This window comes from Schistocerca piceifrons, chromosome 3 (assembly GCF_021461385.2).
Source record: "Schistocerca piceifrons isolate TAMUIC-IGC-003096 chromosome 3, iqSchPice1.1, whole genome shotgun sequence".
Lineage (NCBI taxonomy): Eukaryota > Metazoa > Arthropoda > Insecta > Orthoptera > Acrididae > Schistocerca > Schistocerca piceifrons.
In genome coordinates, this window is record NC_060140.1 from 199,645,900 (window position 1) to 199,666,242 (window position 20,343).

General features: G+C 41.3%; 1 protein-coding gene across 1 annotated transcript in view; it reads left to right on the forward strand.

The window, feature by feature from the left end:
• Nucleotides 1-1,433: 1,433 nt before the first annotated feature.
• Nucleotides 1,434-20,343, forward strand: part of LOC124788512 (carboxypeptidase N subunit 2-like) — a 69,443-nt gene continuing 50,533 nt past the window's right edge. Inside the window, exons 1-2 of the mRNA XM_047255780.1 lie at nt 1,434-1,469; nt 14,811-15,122. Of these exons, the coding sequence (XP_047111736.1) occupies nt 1,434-1,469; nt 14,811-15,122 (348 nt within the window). The remainder of the gene's footprint in view (nt 1,470-14,810; nt 15,123-20,343) is intronic.

Here is a 20,343-nt window from a genome sequence, read left to right on the forward strand (position 1 = left end):
AGCTACGAGTATCTTTTCAGTGGAAGAGATGAGTTTCACTGTATCGAAGATGAACAAGTGCTTATAGCTCTTAAGACAAGCACATTAGAGCCCCTGTATACTGTATATTTTTCGTTGTTTTGCTTCATATTACCACCTTTCAAAATACGAAAAGCAACGAGTATCTTTCAGTACAAGAGATATGTTTCACAGTATCGAAGTTGAAGAAATGTTCGTAGCTCTTAAGGTATGCATTGTAGAGCCCATATTTACTAGCATTTTTGCTTCGAATGATCGTTCTTGTCATATCCCTGAATACTGACCACCATTCCTCCGAGGACACCATGTATATGTGCTTAGGTGAAAAAATGCCGAATTGCAATCTTCTTTACGTTATTAATTCCTCGTGATAGGATGTCCGCTAAGATTTTGTAGCCGCTACTTGGTGTGGTGTAGGTCCCAACTTTTCAACTGACATATTACCTGATCTTTTCGGAATAAAAATGACCATCCTTTATCTGAATTCTTGGGAAACTGTAAAATTTGTATTCATTATTTCGTTGTAAATAGATCCTCTAGACCACCGGGCCCTAGATGGTGACTTACATCATCTTGATACGGTGCCAACCGAGTCATATATCACGCTTCAGTTTACACTTTTGACTGAAAGCCACTTTTCTCAATGTTTCAGCATACTCAATAGAAACACCGTTTCTGTTCGAATGTCAATCACGTTTCTAATATTCTTATTGAACTGGGTTGACACTGGTATAGACGGGCTAGAAACAAAATTCACTGTAAAATTTCACCAAAAAACTGCATGGAATGTTATTACTCACATGGATGTTTAGCGATGGAATTAAATTTGGGGAATGCGGACGTGGAATCAGATTTTGCCAAGACAATGGATTTTTCCAGTTTTCTAAGTATTCTCTTTGGCATTTCAATTAAGGATACTTAAAAGACATTCTGCGGAAATCTAGTTGTGTGAAACGAGAGTTTTGTCCTAGTTGTTGGAGTGTGATGGCTAAATTGCTTCAAAGAAGTTTGGAAACTATGCCTAACGTAACTAATATTTAGTGGAAGTCACAAGAACCTTTTATTTTCAGTGAACTAGTCCCACCAAGCCTGATCTTAAAACACTGTTCCATTTACGTTTTTGACTAGGAACACAGAGCTTTCAGTTGGATTCAATCCAAAGCATGTCGGTATAGGTCTACTAATCGGTCTTTGACTGATATAAGAAGCGATAAGTTTGTCTTTGTAAGACGAAAGTAACTATGTCGTGTCGTTCATTTGTACGTAGACAAGACACAAGAAACTGAAACAGAAGCGAATGTTATAGCTCGATTTTTCATGCTTCTCAAGTTATTACAGTCTACGCCACTAAGAAACTGCAATACCACCAAAAATTCGGTTATTTTAGGTTTTTAGCATTTTAAATATTTTACAGGATGACGGAGCAGTACGACCGGTGTGTTTTTGTTCTGGTATTATTACGTCACAGTTTCTATGACTTTTCAACATAGTTTCCCTTTAATTTAATGAACATTGCCTACGGTCTATAAGTGGACTGATTCCATACCTGACGTTCAAATTTGCAATAAATGCAAAATACGCACCTACAGCCGAAACTATTTTTTGTATTTTGTAATACGTAGCATTCAGCCGATGCCAAACCTGGATGAATCTTCCAAAAACATGTCAGAGAGCTGGAACATGTGTAAAGATATTTTGTTTGTATTGGAGCCCATCTTTTTCTTTTACGTTTATTATCCATTCGTTCGAGAAGACTTGCTTATTACTCGATAGTTTTTTTTTTTTTTTTTTTGCACGCCATCTCTGTAGCTGGACGTGAAAGTTTCGCCTGGATCTTGAACAATGGCGCAGTGGTAACGAGCTCGACTCGCTTTCGGTCTATTGACGATCAAAATCCTCGTCTGGCCATCGACGATTGCGTTTTGGTGCATTCCCTAAAACGCTTAAGGAAAAAAATCCGGGATGCTAATGACTACACCACGGAGGGACATTGAATCCAAATCTACATCATTTTCTTTGCAGAATGAAGAAATTACCTAGTACTTTACTCTAATGCTCTCCCAGTCACTCTACTTCTTCCATTCTCACGGAACAACAATCACCCGCAAATTGAAAGATGTAGGCCTAAGTGTTTATTAATAAATAAATTCAAAACACAGATCCCCGAGGCTACAGCGATAATGGAGTTTTTCATACTACGCCCACCATCTGATAAAACCTTAGTTTATTTTCCCTAAATGTCTAAATTGTGAGCTGATATTCCCATTCGCTAGAGCAATCTGAAATACGTTTGCAGCGACACGGAGCTCAAGCACTAACACAGTCAACAATTCACGAAATGAGACGCAGCATATCCGCCGTTATTTGGCTTTTAACCTACGGTTAACCTTTCTCTAGTCCAGTCTTTCTACTGTTCATTTGGACGGTGATCTCCTCTATCGCTGACACCATCATTCTTCAATTCTACAGTTGTTATGCTGGTTCCGTTCAATGTGTTCTCACTGGTGTTATTCGTGTCTATATCTACACTGTCGACTGAAGAGATTGGTTCAAATGGCTCTGAGCACTATGGAACTTAAACCTAACTAACCTAACGGCATCACACACATCCATGCCCGAGGCAGGATTCGAACCTGCGACTATAGCGATGGCGCGGTTCCAGGCTGAAGCGCCTAGAACCGCTCTACCACCACGGCTGGCGACTGAAGAGAGAAAACTCTAATATGAGATCACTGCACATGTAGACCAACTACAAGATAATAACATTTTATGGAGATTGTAAATTTTGTTAACTAAATCGCAAGCCTTTGAGGTACCACCAGCACTATATAAATAACTTAGCTCCACGCTACAGTCGGAGGGATACTCAGCTCGATATCTGTCTTTCGGAATGAATGACTTCATCTTGGGTAACCTACTACATCAATGTCGCCCGTATTACATGTTCAATAATTTTTATTGTCTCTCCATTTTATCTCTCTGCCTCCACTATCACTGATACTGTAGTATTTACAGCCTGGATATTTTTTTTCTTCTTTCGTCAGAAATAGGAGTAATTCTGCTGTCGTCGATTGTCGTTTCTGTTCGTATGAGCGCACATTTACTCTTGTTCGTTTCCGTCTTGTTCTCAGCACATAGGTAAAACTCTCTTGTCTTTCGAATTCCTTTCACCATTTATTTTATGGAGCGTACTGAATACGTCCAATATTCAGTCGCAGCGCAGTAATTCTGCTGTCGTCGATTGTCGTTTCTGTTCGTATGAGCGCACATTTACTCTTGTTCGTTTCCGTCTTGTTCTCAGCACATAGGTAAAACTCTCTTGTCTTTCGAATTCCTTTCACCATTTATTTTATGGAGCGTACTGAATACGTCCAATATTCAGTCGCAGCGCAGACCAGTGTCGAAAACTTTTCTGTCTGTATATGGCAAAAATGGGTAGCATTCACGACCTAAAGACAATCCTATGTTGTAGATATGTAAATATGTGTATGTGTAATAAGACATGGATATTCCTCTTTTTATTTGATCAGACAGCAATGGTGTAATTTACCTTTGCGCACTTGTACAGCCTTAATTATCTAGAATTAGGAAGGTGTGGCGACATCAAAGTAGATAAGTTTCACATCAAAGAGATTATCTTGGGAGATATCACAGGTAAGCAAGATAACACGACATAACAGAACGTATTGCCTCTCAGCGTGAGCAGTTAGTGCTAATTACACAAGATCTGTACTTCTGAGATTGAAACGAGATAGCAACAATATCTGCCTGGGGTTATCATTTATGTTCTGAGTGAGCGGGTGACCGAGATAAAACATCCGCTAGTGAGAACTTGCAGAAGAATCAGAGTACTTGGGGACAAGGCGACTGTGGTACGGTATTCTTCGAATCTGCGTCGCACGACCTCCTCTCACATGCAGGTTAGTGCGCAAATCAAAATAGCAACGTTCAGGCGCATAATCTGATGCTGCACAGTGTAAAATTACTGTTATAAATATAGTTCTGGCTCTAATACTTTTAACAATTCAGTTCCTTTCCTAAACTACATATGCAACCAACGATCAAATAAGCGAGAGCGTCTGAAGTTTCTTAGGTTTATGTTTGAAGTAAATTATAAATTTATCTGTCACATTGTGTGCGTAACGAGAAAATCTTGAAAAACTGGAACTGTGCTCAAGGAAGCTTATATTTGATCCCTATGTTATAATTTCTGGAAAAGTTGGTATGAACGCCCCTAACTCATCTCTTCGGAACATACAGTTAGTATAGGTATCGTTTTGTGTTAAGTGAAAGAATTTAGGTTTGAGAACAATTAATATTTTTTGCCGGGCTACTAGAAACCCACATTCCGTTTAATTTCAAATATTTTACGACACGTCAAAATTTTTGATATAATGTTAGAATAAATATAGGAATAGCCACAACGTCCAAAGAAGAAAGTAAGACAAAAGTGTGTGGTTTCGATGCACGGACATCCTGGTTATGGGCTCTGGACGCTTCCACTGCGCCACTCTGCTACTTGTAGGCGTGGTTCCCCTTCAGTGCCTGACACGAGACACTTGCATGTGTTGTTTGCGTCGCTTTCACGTGCCTAAATTTAATTGTGTAACATCTCCTACAGCTTTCAGCTTGACTTGGCTCGACTTTCACTTACAGTCGACGATGAACGTTGGGATCAAATTTACAAATATTGAAGAAAGTGTTCTTTCAGCTAAATTAAATACCTAGAAAAAGGTATCGCCTTTGTTTCTCATTGTAATGTAGCCATACAACAAAAGAGCAATGCGTGATGAGACGAGTTCTAAAACGTAAGTAGACACGATAATAAATTGTGGTATAAAAATGTAGTAATAATTGAACTAGTACTGCTTTTACGTGACGCAATAAACGAAATATGACTTTAATTTCAGAGGAATTATACCTTGCTGAGATAGAAAGTTAACGGCAAAGGTTGTGTGTTACCTTTGACACTACCTCAGTCAGGAGGGGCATAAACACTCTATGTCAGAAAAGATGCGTACGGAAAAATCCATTTACAATATAAGTAAAGCGATTTTAGCTTTCCATTGAAATTTAAAAATAAAAACTTGGTTTCAAAAGTGGTTTTATCAGCCTATTACATCGTACTGAGACCGGAGAGAGCTAAATTTATAGAATAAATTGAAGAAAGCAACCTTTGATGCGTGGCACCTTTAGAATCTACATGTCCATTGTGTTCCACACGTTGGTACAGGTCATGTAGTATACGTAGCACATCAGATTACTAAGAAGCAAAATGACACGTTGGTACTAATTAAATACTACGTTATTTAAGTTTATTAACGGAATACAGACCTCCTTTCATGCTGTAAACTACACAAGATTGTTGAATGTTGTCTCGCTACTGTCATTCATTGAGATTTTAAAAAAATGCTATTAAACGTTCCGAAATGTAAAAATTACACTTAAACTTCAAGCAAATTATAAATTACGAGCAGCAATGTCATGAATTTCCTTGAGGCAATATCCCTCTGAAGTATCACAAAAGAACGTCTTACTCGTAACATCTCGCATTGTAAAGATCTGAACAATTGGGCCACAGATCTGCTTTCAGTGTAATGTCTGACATACGTGATGCGCAATTATGCAAGAGGCGTTCAATAAGTAATGCAACACAGTTTTTCTCTCTGGCAATTTTGGATGAAAAAATGCGGAATTTGTTGTGAAACGTCGCGAAATATTTCCGCTTCAGCCCCTAAAGCTCGATAGGTGGCGGCACTATATGCAGCTTTCAAAATGAAGTCTGCAACTGACGTGCGTTCCAAGAAGAGAGCTGTCATTGAGTTTCATTTGGCGGGAAATCAGAGCATCGCAGATATTCATAGGCGCTTGCAGACGAATTTCTCCTTCCTCATGATAATGCAAGGCCTCACGTATGTCTCCCCACCAGAGAGCACCTCACAAAACTACATTGGAATGTTCCTTCTAATCCACCGTCCAGCGCGGGTTCCGCAACTTCCATCAGTTTGGCCCAATGAAGGATGCACTCTGCGGGAAGTAGAACGTGGGTGTTGAGGAGTTCATTGATGAAGCAAGACGTTGCCTCTGACGTCGACCAGTGGAGTGATACCATGCAGGCATGTAGGCCCTCCTGGTAAGTTGGTGTAAGACTGTCGCATTGAACTGAGATTATTTTGAAAAATAAGACTTTGTAGTCAGAAGACTGGGGAATAATATGGTTTATTGGAGTCCTAAATAAAACCAACCTACTATCAGAAAAAATGTATTGCATTAGTTACTGAATCCCCATGGTATTTCCCTTGACATTTCTGTTCAAATGCAACATTCTTATACTCAACGTAGTTTTCAGATATTGTGGAAAAAAGGAATAATATCCATTGCCATACAAATTATAAGCTTGTGAGGGCAAAGAAATAACTAGTGGAGACACACGTCAGAAGGTTAACAAAACATTATTCTAACTAACAGTGCGCCGGCCGAAGTGGCCATGCGGTTAAAGGCGCTGCAGTCTGGAACCGCAAGACCGCTACGGTCGCAGGTTCGAATCCTGCCTCGGGCATGGATGTTTGTGATGTCCTTAGGTTAGTTAGGTTTAACTAGTTCTAAGATCTAGGGGACTAATGACCTCAGCAGTTGAGTTCCATAGTGCTCAGAGCCATTTGAACCATTGAACTAACAGTGCTTGGAGTAAAACGGTCTCCACTGCATTCATAGAGACTCGACGTATCAAATGTTACAGCTTCAAGGAAAGCACGATTTGGATGAAAACTGAGCTGTGAATCTCGTTTTAGTACTGGAAGGAAACAACGATAACAGCACTAATCATTCTTTCACAATGCCATGCTCCACTGATCGGAAACCAACTGTTTATCGTTGCTGCTGACTCGCAGTGATGTCAAACAGCTTTTGTTCTTCAAGGTACATAACATAAGAGATAGTCGACGTTCATGCCAAATTAAGCACTCTTTGTGAACAACCGTAATTTGTCAGATGTATCACATAACAGCAAACACGGCAATGCCTCGCAATTGCTACATATTTGTGGGAATTGGCAATACGTCCTATTCTCCTTCTCCCCCCTCACTATCCCTCTCCTCCTCCCCCCTCCGTTTGTCCATCTGCTCCTCCTCCCCTCTGCCTCTGTCCATCACCTTCCCCCTACTCTCCGTCCATCTCTTATCCCATGCTCTCTCCATTCATCTCCTTCTCCCACGTCTCTCTGTCCATATCTTCATTCCCCTTCTTTATATCCGTTTCCTCGCCACTTTTCTGCCCGTCTCCTTCTCTTTTCTCTCTCTGACCTTATTTACTGTTACTGCAAACGGAACCGTGTTTGGGCATAGAAGTTAGAATTAATGCGTAAATCAGTTGGAGTCATTAGTACACGGTGCATGGTTTTCATTTACGAAGAGGATGAATTATACAGTTAGCCATAAATACAGCTTTCCTGTTTTCTGTTAAAAATAACTGCGAAAAGGAAAACAAAATGGCACATTTTCACAGCGTGGCTTTACATGTTCTTCTCGGAGCCGATTTAATAGGATGTATTTATTGTGTACCAAGTCTACGCATCCAGTGTTTTAGACTATAGCCGCGCGGGATTAGCCGAGCGGTCTTAGGCGCTGCAGTCATGGACTGTGCGGCTGGTCCCGGCAGAGGTTCGAGTCCTCCCTCCGGCATGGGTGTGTGTGTTTGTAATTTAGGTTAAGTAGTGTGTAAGCTTAGGGACTGATGACCTTAGCAGTTAATTCCCATAAGATTTCACACACATTTGAACATTTTGTTTTAGACTATACGTTGTCTGGCAGTCAGTCAGTCGGTCGAGAAGGAATTCATCCAACCGAATCGTTCCTTGGATTTGTGTGAATTGAAACAAGGCAATTTCAGTAAGAACATAAATTTATGGCCGGCCAGAGTGGCCGATCGGTTCTAGGCACTACAGTCTATAACCGCGTGGCCGCTGCAGTCGCAGGTTCGAATCCTGCCTCGGTCGTGGATGTGTGTGATGTCCTTAGGTTATTTAGGTTTAAGTAGTTCTAAGTGCTAGGGGACTGATGACCTCAGCAGTTAAGACCCATAGTGTTGAGAGCCATTTGAACCATTTTGATCACAAATTTATTGAAATGAAATAAACTGGAATTCATTGTTATGAGAACAATTTATTGGTGTTTTTCATGCGTTCGTCGCAACTCTTAGTGACGAACGATATTTTTGTCTGCTCTGATCACTATTTTGTGATCACCCGATGGAATCATTTCTCTTCGAGTGTTGAACAATTTGACCACCCGATTGTGTTCACGTCAGAGTTATTGTAGTTGTTCAAGACGGTCTCGTTTAACCGCACGTCTGATGGCACAACGCTGACTGATTTCATCATCAGAATTTCCGAGGAAATAAATCTTAAGATATTTGTGATCAGCTTTCACTTGTGGCAACAACGCTCCTGCTAGATGGTAAATTTATACTCGTGATTTGTCATTGTATCTGTGAAACTGAAGGCAAACTATTGATTTATAAGGTGAAACTCCGTGAATTGTTGATGTTTGTTTGAGCGATGTGCTTGCATATTCCATGTGTGATGCAGTCGCAACAGAGTTTTCCTTAAAAGTTGGGTCAGAACCTCGTTCTTCGATAATGTTTGCCCCAAATGATATCATTTTTAAGAAACTGTGGTACTTCTGTATACTCTCCAAGAAATACTTCGGTCGAGGTTCTTACCCAGAAAACAATGACGACAATGAATCTGGTTGCGGTTTCAACTGTGGTAATTTGATGTTTTCCACTCCCACAACATAATCCTGACGGTTCGTATCGATACCTCAAACCATTGCAATGTTGAGAAATATTTTTCAGTCTTCCAGAGTCGACCAACACATTCGCGACGTAGTCGACTGTTGGATCGTGTCTGAAAGCCAAACGTTCAGTTCGAATTGTCGCGTTTGGCCGTCTGTTTTGTCGACGTTCCAAATCATTTTGTGCACAAGCTTTGAGTGAGCCGGCCGGGGTGGCCGAGCGGTTCTAGGCGCTACAGTCTAGAACCGCGCGACCGCTACGGTCGCAGGTTCGAATCCTGCCTCGGGCATGGATGTGTGTGATGTCCTTAGGTTAGTTAGGTTTAAGTAGTTCTAAGTTCTAGGGGACTGATGACCTCAGAGCCATTTTTCTAGCTGAGTCAGCCGAACTCGACTGTATCGCGTTTGGGGGAATTCTTATTCGATTTGCCACCAGACGCTATTCATTACTCTCATTGAGTCAACGGTCATGTAGTTGGCTTGTGGTGCGAGTATGCTGACTGATTTTCGACACCTGTCCAGGAGCTCGTTTTTTTTCGTTTACATACAACTTGTACTGTGTTATTGATAACCTTATCTTCTCTGTGGATTTGATATTATACGTTGCGTAATTATCGGTGAAGTGCGTTGAATAAAAGGGGGAAATAAGATTTGGGCTTCAACATCCTGTTGCCGAACAGATGGTACAAATGGAGTACAAGCTCGAAGGGGGGAGGGATACGGAAGTAAATGGACGAAGTTACCATCCAGGGCTTTGCTTTAAGGTGTTTGAGGAAGTACATGGGAAAATCTGTGGACTGGCAGATGAGGATTTGGAACTCCGTTCTCCTTAATTCGAATCGAGTATCTTATCCGTTGAGCCACTTCAGTCAGAATATTGTACACATCGTGTGTTGTAACTGACTAACCATCACACTAAGCTGCTTACTGTAGCGCAATTCTTTATTAATATACGGCGATTTCACTACGCAAGTGTTATTAAGAAGACCATGTAGTTGGTAGCCTGACTACTTTTCGAGTACTCCACTACTGATTCTACCACAATATTCCAATTTCAAACGCACTTTTACTCCTTAATCAAAGATTGTGTCTGCCAAATAGTTCTGTTTCACCAGAACTGCAATTCTAGAATCTTAAATAATTTTCGAAATTAATGCTTTCAGCTTTGTGCAACAGAATATTAAACAAAATATTTCAACGACTGTAACGCGACCCATTTCTGGTTAACGTTGTATGTAAAAGCAAATGATCTGCATCTTCAGCATGTCCAAAAGGTAATTAAAACGAAATTAATATTTATTTAATTCGACATGTTTACATAATACTCGTGAAGAATGTATGCTATAGATGACGATAAAATGTGAAAATTATTAGTACAAACAGAGCTGAAGACATCAAATTTAAAGTGTATTCAGTGAACATTCTTACTGTTCACTGATACCGTGTCGTAAATTAACGTTGTAATACGTGTTGCGATCCAGTTTGTTGCCTGGTCCATTTACTTAATAGCTTCTCGGTCCTACTCGTCACCCATCCTCTCCCATGCACCTCTTAATTGCTTTCTGTGTAATCCTCAGTTTCTGAATGGCTTTTGAATTAAAATTTCTTCTCTTACTGCTGTACCTTAAAACTTATAATAAACGCTGATAGTAAAATTTCCCTCTTCAGACGTACCGAAAGCTCATCTCTAACAACACTATATAAATTATCAAAACCCTTCCACGACATTTTTACTTTAGGATTTACTTCCTTTACTGGTAATCCAGTCGTCATCTTCAGCTTTTCTTAACACGGAAACGCATGAGCTAGTTCTATGACAACTCGTTAATTTTCTTTGGATGTGTAGTGGGAGGCATTTTACCGCAAAAAAGTCGGTGATCTGACTTGTTATTTAGAGCAATAAACAATATAGATTACATTTTACTGTTTCCTCAGCTTTAATGATGCCAATAGTAGAACCATTGCTCTGTTTTAGTGTTAAATCCAAATTAGGTAATAACACTTATCATACCGTGATTTATACTACTTTATCCTTTAAATACATTATATGGGTTACTATATTCTTACTGGAAGCGATTTTGGAGGTAGTCTTCAGAGATGTTCCATTTTCTTCCATTAGCTGCTCGTGTTTATCTCCGCTACAAAGGAACAGTTATTCGAAATGGAATTATCACAACTGCAGACTGGTTGATGAATTCATATTTAATTAAGGATTGACTTGTATCGCTTACTGATCTGCTTGCATAAATGTACAAAGCAAAATCGAAAAATCATGTACGTTGGTCATAAAAAAATTTTCATTAGTAACCTTTTACTGGTGGTATATTTCATAGAAATCAACCACCTTACAGAGAAATTCTTCACCTAGAAATTGAATGACTTCACGACGGCGATCTTGAGATCATCGAAATTTCAGACGTCGACCAAACTGATTCTGAGAGTTGCAACAAAGGATAGCACACGCTGGCTGCAATGTCAAGATTATAAAGTGTTTGGTCGAAAATTTTACAACTGAAATGACAACCTTATCGTTGGCACGGACTGAGGTAAGAGGACGAGATTTGGAATGGAGGTGGACTATACTTTACAATGGTTCCCCGAGATTTCAAATCTGTATGTTTCGTCTCAGCATAGTGTCCAACATGAGAAAATTCAAGAGCCAGAGCATCAGTTTTCTATTTTCAGTCAGACCGTACTTTCTGGGCCACATGTTGCACAATAACCAGACCACCAATTTTCGATGACTATTAGACCTTTGGTCCATTTGTTGCACTACTTTCGATTAAATCATGCAACAAATGGAACAAAGACCTGATCGAAACCCTCCCAATCATAGCGCTGAATACTGAGTCTTCCACTCAATCTTAACCACACCAGTTCGTCTCGTTGCCGATTCTGCGGAGAACTTCGTAATTTCTCATCATTAACTCTAATTTTCACTCTACAGCATCACATCCAAAACTATTCGATTTTTCTAGTTTTTCGGTTTTACCATAGCCCGTGATTTTCTTCCATATAATTCTCTGCTCGAAAAGTACATTGTCAGAAATTTCTTTCTCGGATTAAGGCCAATGTTCGACACCAGTAGACTTATCTTGGCCAAAAAAGCCTCTTTGCATTTGCTGGTCCGATTTTATATCCTCATAGCTTTCTCCTAAAATGTCACTCTTGATTTGTGAGTGGAGGGAAGCATTTTAATTACCACTGACGTTGAGTGTGAATAAAATATACAGTTTATAATTCTATCCATAATTGGACAGTGGTAATAGTGATTTCTCAATCACACCATGGGAGCAACTTAATAGTTTGAGCCTCCATCATTCACAAGTATGAAGACGAGTGAAAACTAGAAAATTTCAAGTACAGTTAATACAAGTTCGTGTAATAACTTAGCTGTTCCATATGATGAGATACTGAACTTTGATATCCTCGGGGGTTGTTTCTTCAGAAAGTCCAGAGTCCGTCGATGCTGATGTGCTACTTTTTAAATGAAACATAGTGTGTATCCCTTTTCTTGTTTTGTATTACAACTTAATATTATATACATTGATTTTAGATACATTTTATAAAGTCTGACAGCCTCCGAATGAGTCACACACAGCTTCCGAAGGGCAATAATGCAGACGCACTGACCGGTTCTCTCAGTGACCGTCCATTTCTTCGACTACTTTATCCGTACTGACTCTGCCTCTGCCCGAGTGGCTCATGCACCACTTCCTTTCATATAAAACAAAACAGTTGCATACAAAAGAACAGTTAAAAGTCATTAAATGATTTCAGTTACTTACACCAACAAATTGGCCACAATTTGCCCTACATGTTCTGATATGCAATTTGGAAGAGTTTCCTTAATTTTATGTACATTTACAGTAAGTTTTACAGTACAACATTTTAAATTACTTAGTTAATTATGAACAAATTACTTTGAATAAGATACTGTAATTGGTGTCAAGTATAGCTCTCAAGTAGAGCTATCATTTTAAATAGTGATAATGAATAAATATAGTACCTTTTCGGAAACAGAGGAGAAGCAAATTTTGAAGCATTTGTGATGCAACATGACTGCACAGTTCACATCACGACATTTCAAAGTTGAATTATTAAGGAATGGCTTACTCCACTTCGCTAATAATACGCATCGGGTAACATATTAAGGTAAAATTTAATCTGAAATACACTACTGGCCATTAAAATTGCTACCAAAAGTTGACGTGCTACAGACGCGAAATTCAACCGACAGGAAGAAGATGCTGTGATATGGAAATGATTAGCTTTTCAGAGCATTAACACAAGGTTGGCGCCGGTGGCGACACCTACAACGCGCTGACATGAGGAAAGTTTCCAACCGATTTCTCATACACAAACACCAGTTGACCGGCGTTGCCTGGTGAAACGTCGTTGTGATGCCTCGTGTAGGGAGGAGAAATGCGTACCATCACGTTTCCGACTTCGATAAAGGTCGGATTGTACCCTATCGCGATTGCGGTTTATCGTATCGCAACATTGCTGCTCGCGTTAGTCGATATCCAATGACTGTTGGCAGAATATGGAATCGGTGGGTTCAGGAGGGTAATACGGAGCGCCGTGCTGGATCCCAACGGCCTCGTATCACTAGCAGCGGAGATGACAGGCATCTTATTTTCATGGCTGTAACGGATCGTGCAGCCACGTCTCGATCCCTGAGTCAACAGATGGCGACGTTAGCAAGAGAACAACCATCTGCACGAACAGTTCGATGACGTTTGCAGCAGCATGGACTGTGAGCTCGGAGACCATGGCTGCGGTTACCCTTGATGCTGTATCACAGGCAGGAGTGCATGCGATGGTGTACTCAACGACGAACCTGGGCGCACGAATGACGAAACGTAATTTTTTCGGATGAATCCAGGTTCTTTTTATAGCATCATCATTGTCGCATTCGTACTTGGCGACATCGCGGTGAACGCACATTGGAAGCGTGTAATCGCCATACTAGCGTATCACCCGGCGTGATGGTATGGCGTGCCATTGGTTACACGTCTCGGTCACTTCTTGTTCGCATTGACGGCACTTTGAACAGTGGACGTTACAATTCAGATGTGTTACGACCCGTGGCTCTACCCTTCATTCGATCCCTGCGAAACCCTACATTTCAGCAGGATAATGCGCGACCGCGTGTTGCAGGCCCTGTACGGGCCTTTCTCGTTACAGAAAATGTTCTACTGCTGCCCTGGCCAGCACATTCTCCAGATCTCTCACCAACTTAATATGTCTGATTGATGGTGGCCGAGCAACTGGCTCGTCACAATACGCCAGTCACTACTCTTGATGAACTGTGATATCGTGTTGAAGATGCATGGGCAGCTGTACCTGTGCACGCCATCCAAGCTCTGTTTGACTCAATGCCCAGGCGTATTAAGGCCGTTACTACGGCCAGAGGGGGTTGTTCTGGGTACTGATTTCTCAGGATCTATGCACGCAAATTGCGTGAAAATGTAGTCAGACATTAGTTCTAGTATAATATATTTGTCCAATGAATACCCGTTAATCATATGCATTGCTTCTTGGTGTAGCAGTTTTAATGGCCAGTAGTGTAGTAAACTCATTTGTACTAATTTTGAAAGGGCACTTTACTTCAGGAACTAGGTATAAACATAGCAGTATAAAGTCCAGAAAGTTAAAAAATAGAGTTAAAATTACCTCTTCAGAGAATGTTAGCATGAGATAGGAATTTCCGGTCGGAATGTGAACGTAGTCCCATTTCACTCCATAGTGTGTCAGTTCGCTACGAAGGCAGCAGAATTTCCTCATTACATGTATCTCGTGGTTTTCTTGTTTGGACGATACATAATCAAACAACTATTGGATCAGTACAGTGTGTTCTATGGCTTCGGTAACAATCAACAGTTATCTCTGCACCCATGCAAGCTTGTACTGAGTTGAAGTCTTTTAAATACAGAAAATATCTCTTGCTTTACGTGTAAGCCTCACATTAACGCCTCAGTACACCCGCCACTGCAGGTGACGCTGCTGTTGTGCTGCGCCCTGGCTCTGGCCGCGCCTGCCGTGGCGCAGTCGGACGAGTGCCCCTGCTCACTGGGTCCCTCTGGCAGGGATCAGGTGGCAGACTGCGACGACCAGCAGATCGGCGACCAGCTGCCGGACTGCCTGCCCGCCAACGTCACCATCCTCCGGCTGTCTGGCAACCTCATCACTCAGCTCGACAACACGACGTTCGCCGCGCTGCCGGACCTGGTGCGCGTCGAGCTCTACATGAACCAAATCGCCACTGTTGCCGTCGACACTTTCGTCAACAACCCGGCAGTCATACAGGTATACACTCCCTCATATGCTGCTGCCACTGATCAATACGTTTACACTCACTCAGGTTAACCAAATACACTATCTGATACAAAGTAATCGGACAATCCTATGTAACTAGTTATTGTCCACTAGACCCGTCAGTATAAAAGGAGGTAAGGGAATATGGTGTTGTCAGCAGACTGGTTGGTTGGCTGATTCGGGGGAAGGGACCAAACAGCGAGATCACCGATCCCATCAGATTAGGGAAGTATGGGCCATGCCCTTTCCCGGGAAAAACCTGCATGACCGGTCGTGGGTTTTGAACAGTCGTCCTAAATTCGAGTCCAGTGCGCTAACCATTGCACCATCTCGCTCGCTTTGTCAGCAGAGAAGTGGTAACACCGGAATAGTTCGGTCAGTAGAGCCCAATGATTTTGAACATGTACTAAACACTGGATGTCATCTGAGTAACAAATCCATCAGAAACACTTCAACTCTTCAAAGGCTGGACTGGCGGCGATGTGACTGAACTGGAAACGCGAAGAAACAACCACAGCTACATCAAGAGCAAGCAGGCCTCATGCACTTGCGGCCAGAGACCGTCTAGCACTGTGGAGGGAGATTGTATAAAGTCACAATGCTATCAGCAGTCCACTTAGGAGAATGGCTGCGCGGAAGGCGCTAGTCCGAACGGTGTACAGTGATCTAGCATCTCCTCAAAAGCCAGGTATTTCTAAGTGCTACGCAACGCTTGAGGTAGTGTAAGCGGAAACGCTGCTGGATAGTTAATGACTGGAAACGAGCGATTTGTGGTGATGTATCACTCTCTACCCATCGATGGAAGAGTCTGGGTTTGGCGAATACCTGGAGAAGGTTGCCTTTCATCATTTAGAGCGCCTACAGTGTAATATGGAGGAGATGCCGTAGCGGTATGCGGAACATCTTCGTAGTTATGACGTAGTTCCATTACTGTGCTTAAGAAATCCCTAGATGCCGAAAGATATGCACACACATCTGAAATGGACTGATATGTACAGAGGCCTCATGTTCCAGATGCAACGTCGTTAGAATGAGCTAGTGCTTCTTCGTTCCAGACTCGAGCGTTCAACATCACTGCCATCTCTGGTATCACTTCTTGAGGAACATGGACTGTCATGCCTGCATAAAGGCGAAATGTTCTACTTCCCATAATTATATCTACTAATAGGTGTCCGAATATTTTTGATCAGATAGTGTGTTTATTAGAAATATGTAACGGTTGGACTGTGATAGAATCCTTTCTTTTTTCCAACGGCCTTCTCATGATTTGATGCGCAATTTATGCCAACGTGTTATTGTAGAGTAGTGCCAGAGACTTACGCTTATTTGTTTCCGCGCGGGATTAGCCGAGCGGTCTTAGGCGCTGCAGTCATGGACTGTGCGGCTGTTCCCGGCGGAGGTTCGAGTCCTCCCTCGGTCATGGGTGTGTGTGTTTGTCCTTATGATAATTTAGGTTATGTAGTGTGTAAGCTTAGGGACTGATGACCTTAGCAGTTAAGTCCCATAAGATTTCACACACATTTGAACATTTTTGAACTTATTTGTAGTATATATCCCAGAACGTGTCTAGTCCATCAGTTGTAGCCATCTACGGCCCCATCCGTTACAATGAAAGTCCCATATCTCTGGCCTATTATCCTGTCCTTTCTTCTAGCCAGAGAAGCTCCTCATTTCTCATCAATGTAACTTTCTCAACGGGATTTAGCGTACAGATCGATACTACGGATTAGTGCAGAGCCAGATACCTGCGTATTTTTCCAATTTATAGCTTGAATTTTTGCGATTTTCACATTCTCACACTACCGCTCATTAATTTCAATATACCCAATAAATGACACCTAGCTCTCTGTAGGTAAGGTCTAATACCGTGGGTACGGTTGAGGAAGCAAAGGAATAGTACAACAGTTGTACACATGTCGTGATTTTTGTGTGTGGTCATCGAGATACAATAGTATCCATCAATGTTTTGTACATAAATCTTATGTACCTATCTTATATGTTTGTTTACCTATTTGCCGACAGACGCCGCATTTGGTGCACCTATCTTGTTCCCGCTAATGACGTGACGCCCGACGCGAACGGCAAGCATTGCTACGATACAGAACATACGGTTCCTGCCCGTCAGTTCCTTCGTGACATTGAAGTGTGCACATCGCTAGTATGGCCCCACGAGTGGAGGTATCCATAGAAAAACGTGCTGCAATTGTAACTCTTAGCCAAGCAGGTTTATCTATCCGCCAAATTGTGAAACAGGGTAGTGTGTCTATAGGGGGAGTGCAATAACCCTTCATCACCAAAAGATAACAGGTAGCAATGAGGACATACCACGGCCAGGACTTCCTCGTAAAACAACTAAAAGTTATGACAGATATATCAGAATTACCATAAAGAGAAACAGATTCAAACCAGCGCCCCAAATTAGTGTAGAAATGGTAGAAATTAACGCGACAACAATATCTGTTGCAACTGTAAAAAGGAGGCTTCCTGAAGCCGGCTTGAAACGATGTGCCACAGCAAGAAAACCCCCTTCTAATGCCCATAAATAAACAGAAGAGACTTGAATGGGCTAGAAAACATCGTAATTGGACATCGGAAGAGTGGGCGAAGGTGTCATTCATCGATGAATCGACTTTCGAGATTTTTGGAACCAGAAGGAGAATATTTGTTCGACGATCTGCAGGGGAAAGGGTAGCCCAGCAGCGTGTTCTACCTACAGTTAAACGCGGTGGAGGTTCTGTTATGGTTTGGGGATGTTTTGCCGGGATAGAGTTGGTGATATTGTGAAAATAAGATGTATGGATCAGAAGGAGTACCACCGCATACTCCAGTATCATGCAGTACGAAGTGGACTGCGCTGAATAGGGAAAGGGGTCACCTTACCCCAGGATAATGACCCAAAACATTGGTCAGCATGCTGTACGAACTACATTGCATTAAAGGAAGAACAGAAAGTACTGAATGATATGGCATGGCCGTCCCAAAGCCCCGATTGTAATCCCATTGAAGTGGTCTGGGATGAAGTGGACAGACGTATCAGGGAAGTTAATATATCCAGCAAGGAACATCTCTGGAATATTGTTGAGGATGTGTGGAATCATATCGATTTACGATACCTACAAAAACTGATTGACCGCATGGTTCAAATGGCTCTGAGCACTATGGGAATTAGCTTCTGAGGTCATTAGTCCCCTAGAACTTAGAACTACTTAAACCTAACTATCCTAAGGACATCACACACATCCATTCCCGAGGCAGGATTCGAACCTGCGACCGTAGCGGCCGCGCAGTTCCAAACTGTAGTGCCTAGAACCCCTCGGCCACTCCGGCCGACGATTGACCGCATGCCTAGAGTTTATGAGGCAGTCATTAAATCCAAAAGAGGATACTTTGACGGAAGTAAAATATGATGATTGTGATTGTATTATATACGCGGAAGTTAATATAATTATTTTTTGAGAGAAATAATGTTTGATTTTTGTTGTAAATCTCAAATAGTTTCTGATCAGCGGATTTTTTTCACTTGATAACTGCACTTAGTAACCGGAAAAGTTAATGTCACATAAAAATTCGCAAAAGAGAGAGATGGTAGGAAGGAATGATTTTCCATAAAAAATGTTTGTAATAATGAACTGCGTACAGTTACACATAATGAAATGTGACAAAGGACGATACAAGTAACAAAGTTTATAAAATAATTATATCTAACCCATACGGAAAAGATCACACATATGTATCAGAAGGGTCAGGTATATAAAAGACTATGATATGAAAAATTAAAAATGAATGTTGGAACCGTCATATAAAAAGGTTAGTTGATGTAAAACTCATAGCAACTGAATTTCCAACAAAATAAAAAACTGGAATTTTGTGAGACTAATCGCGGCAGGGACCGCATGTCTCCACTGCCAGTATTCTCAATATAGTCTCGCACACAATACCAGTATGTCTTAATCTGATCACAGTGTTGTCTTTAGTATTGTAATGGTTGGCATTATGTTATGGCATAGACCAAGAATGGGAAATCAAGAAGGTGCTATTAATACTATGGGAAACTTTTGAAGCATTAAAGAAGATTTATATTTTTGAAAAGGTAAGCAGAACTAGTTTTTCATTAGTCTACGTAATAATAAGATTTTCGTTTCCAACCACCCATGTGATGCAACTTACGTTTTCGGAATTGGAAAAGCAAAAATCACGAAACAAAATAAGATGAAGTTTTTCTTTAAATATTGCATGATTTAATGATGATTTTGGAGACTAACAATTCACAGTCCTCTCAGTTTTTCACTATCCTTCTGTAACGCCACATCTCAGACTCTTCAATTGTCTTCTTATCTAGTTTTCACCCGAGGAAGAGATTTTTACACGAAAGTTATTCCCACATTCAACGAAATTTGTAGCCATGGTTGCAACTGTATATAACACGCTACCTCTAACGCATTGAGGAGTGCCTGAGTAGCAACAAATAGATCAGGGGAGCCTTAGAGCCCAAGGCACTGACTTTTTTCAAAAAATCCAATGTGCCATCCTTCAGTAAAACGACTAGCACATAGGACGAGATAGCTACACGCCTCATCCGAAGAATGATAGGCTGTTTTCCTGTATGCCACGTTTGCCTTACATTTCCTCCATCGGACATGTAGAGGTATGGTTGCTCTGAAACTTTATCGTCACCGTAATCCAGCAACCACTGTTGATGGTTTTTGAACTTCTATACCAATCATTTGAAAGGAAACGTATGCAGGCTTCCTCTGATTCCATGCTACGACTCGAAAAAAAACTTAACAACATGCAGGACTTGACACTGAATTTTTGAGACCTGAAACCATTTACAATTATGTATTGCTACATTTTAATTAAAATACCTTTTTGATTGTTCTTTCACGAGTTGAGAGGTAGAGGCCAGTAGCAAACCGATCGTAATTCTGTATGTATAGCACTGACAATCATTAAATTATTTCATCCAAGTTATAATCATAATTGTTTGTATTTTAACATACTTAATCCACGGTATGAAGTTCTTGCAGACAGCCGGCCGGTGTGGCCGTTCGGTTCTAGGCGCTACAGTGTGGAACCGCGTGACCGCTACGGTCGCAGGTTCGAATCCTGCCTCGGGCGTGGATGTGTGTGATGTCCTTAGGTTAGTTAGGTTTAAGTAGTTCTAAGTTCTAGGGGACTGATGACCACAGATGTTAAGTCCCATAGTGCTCAG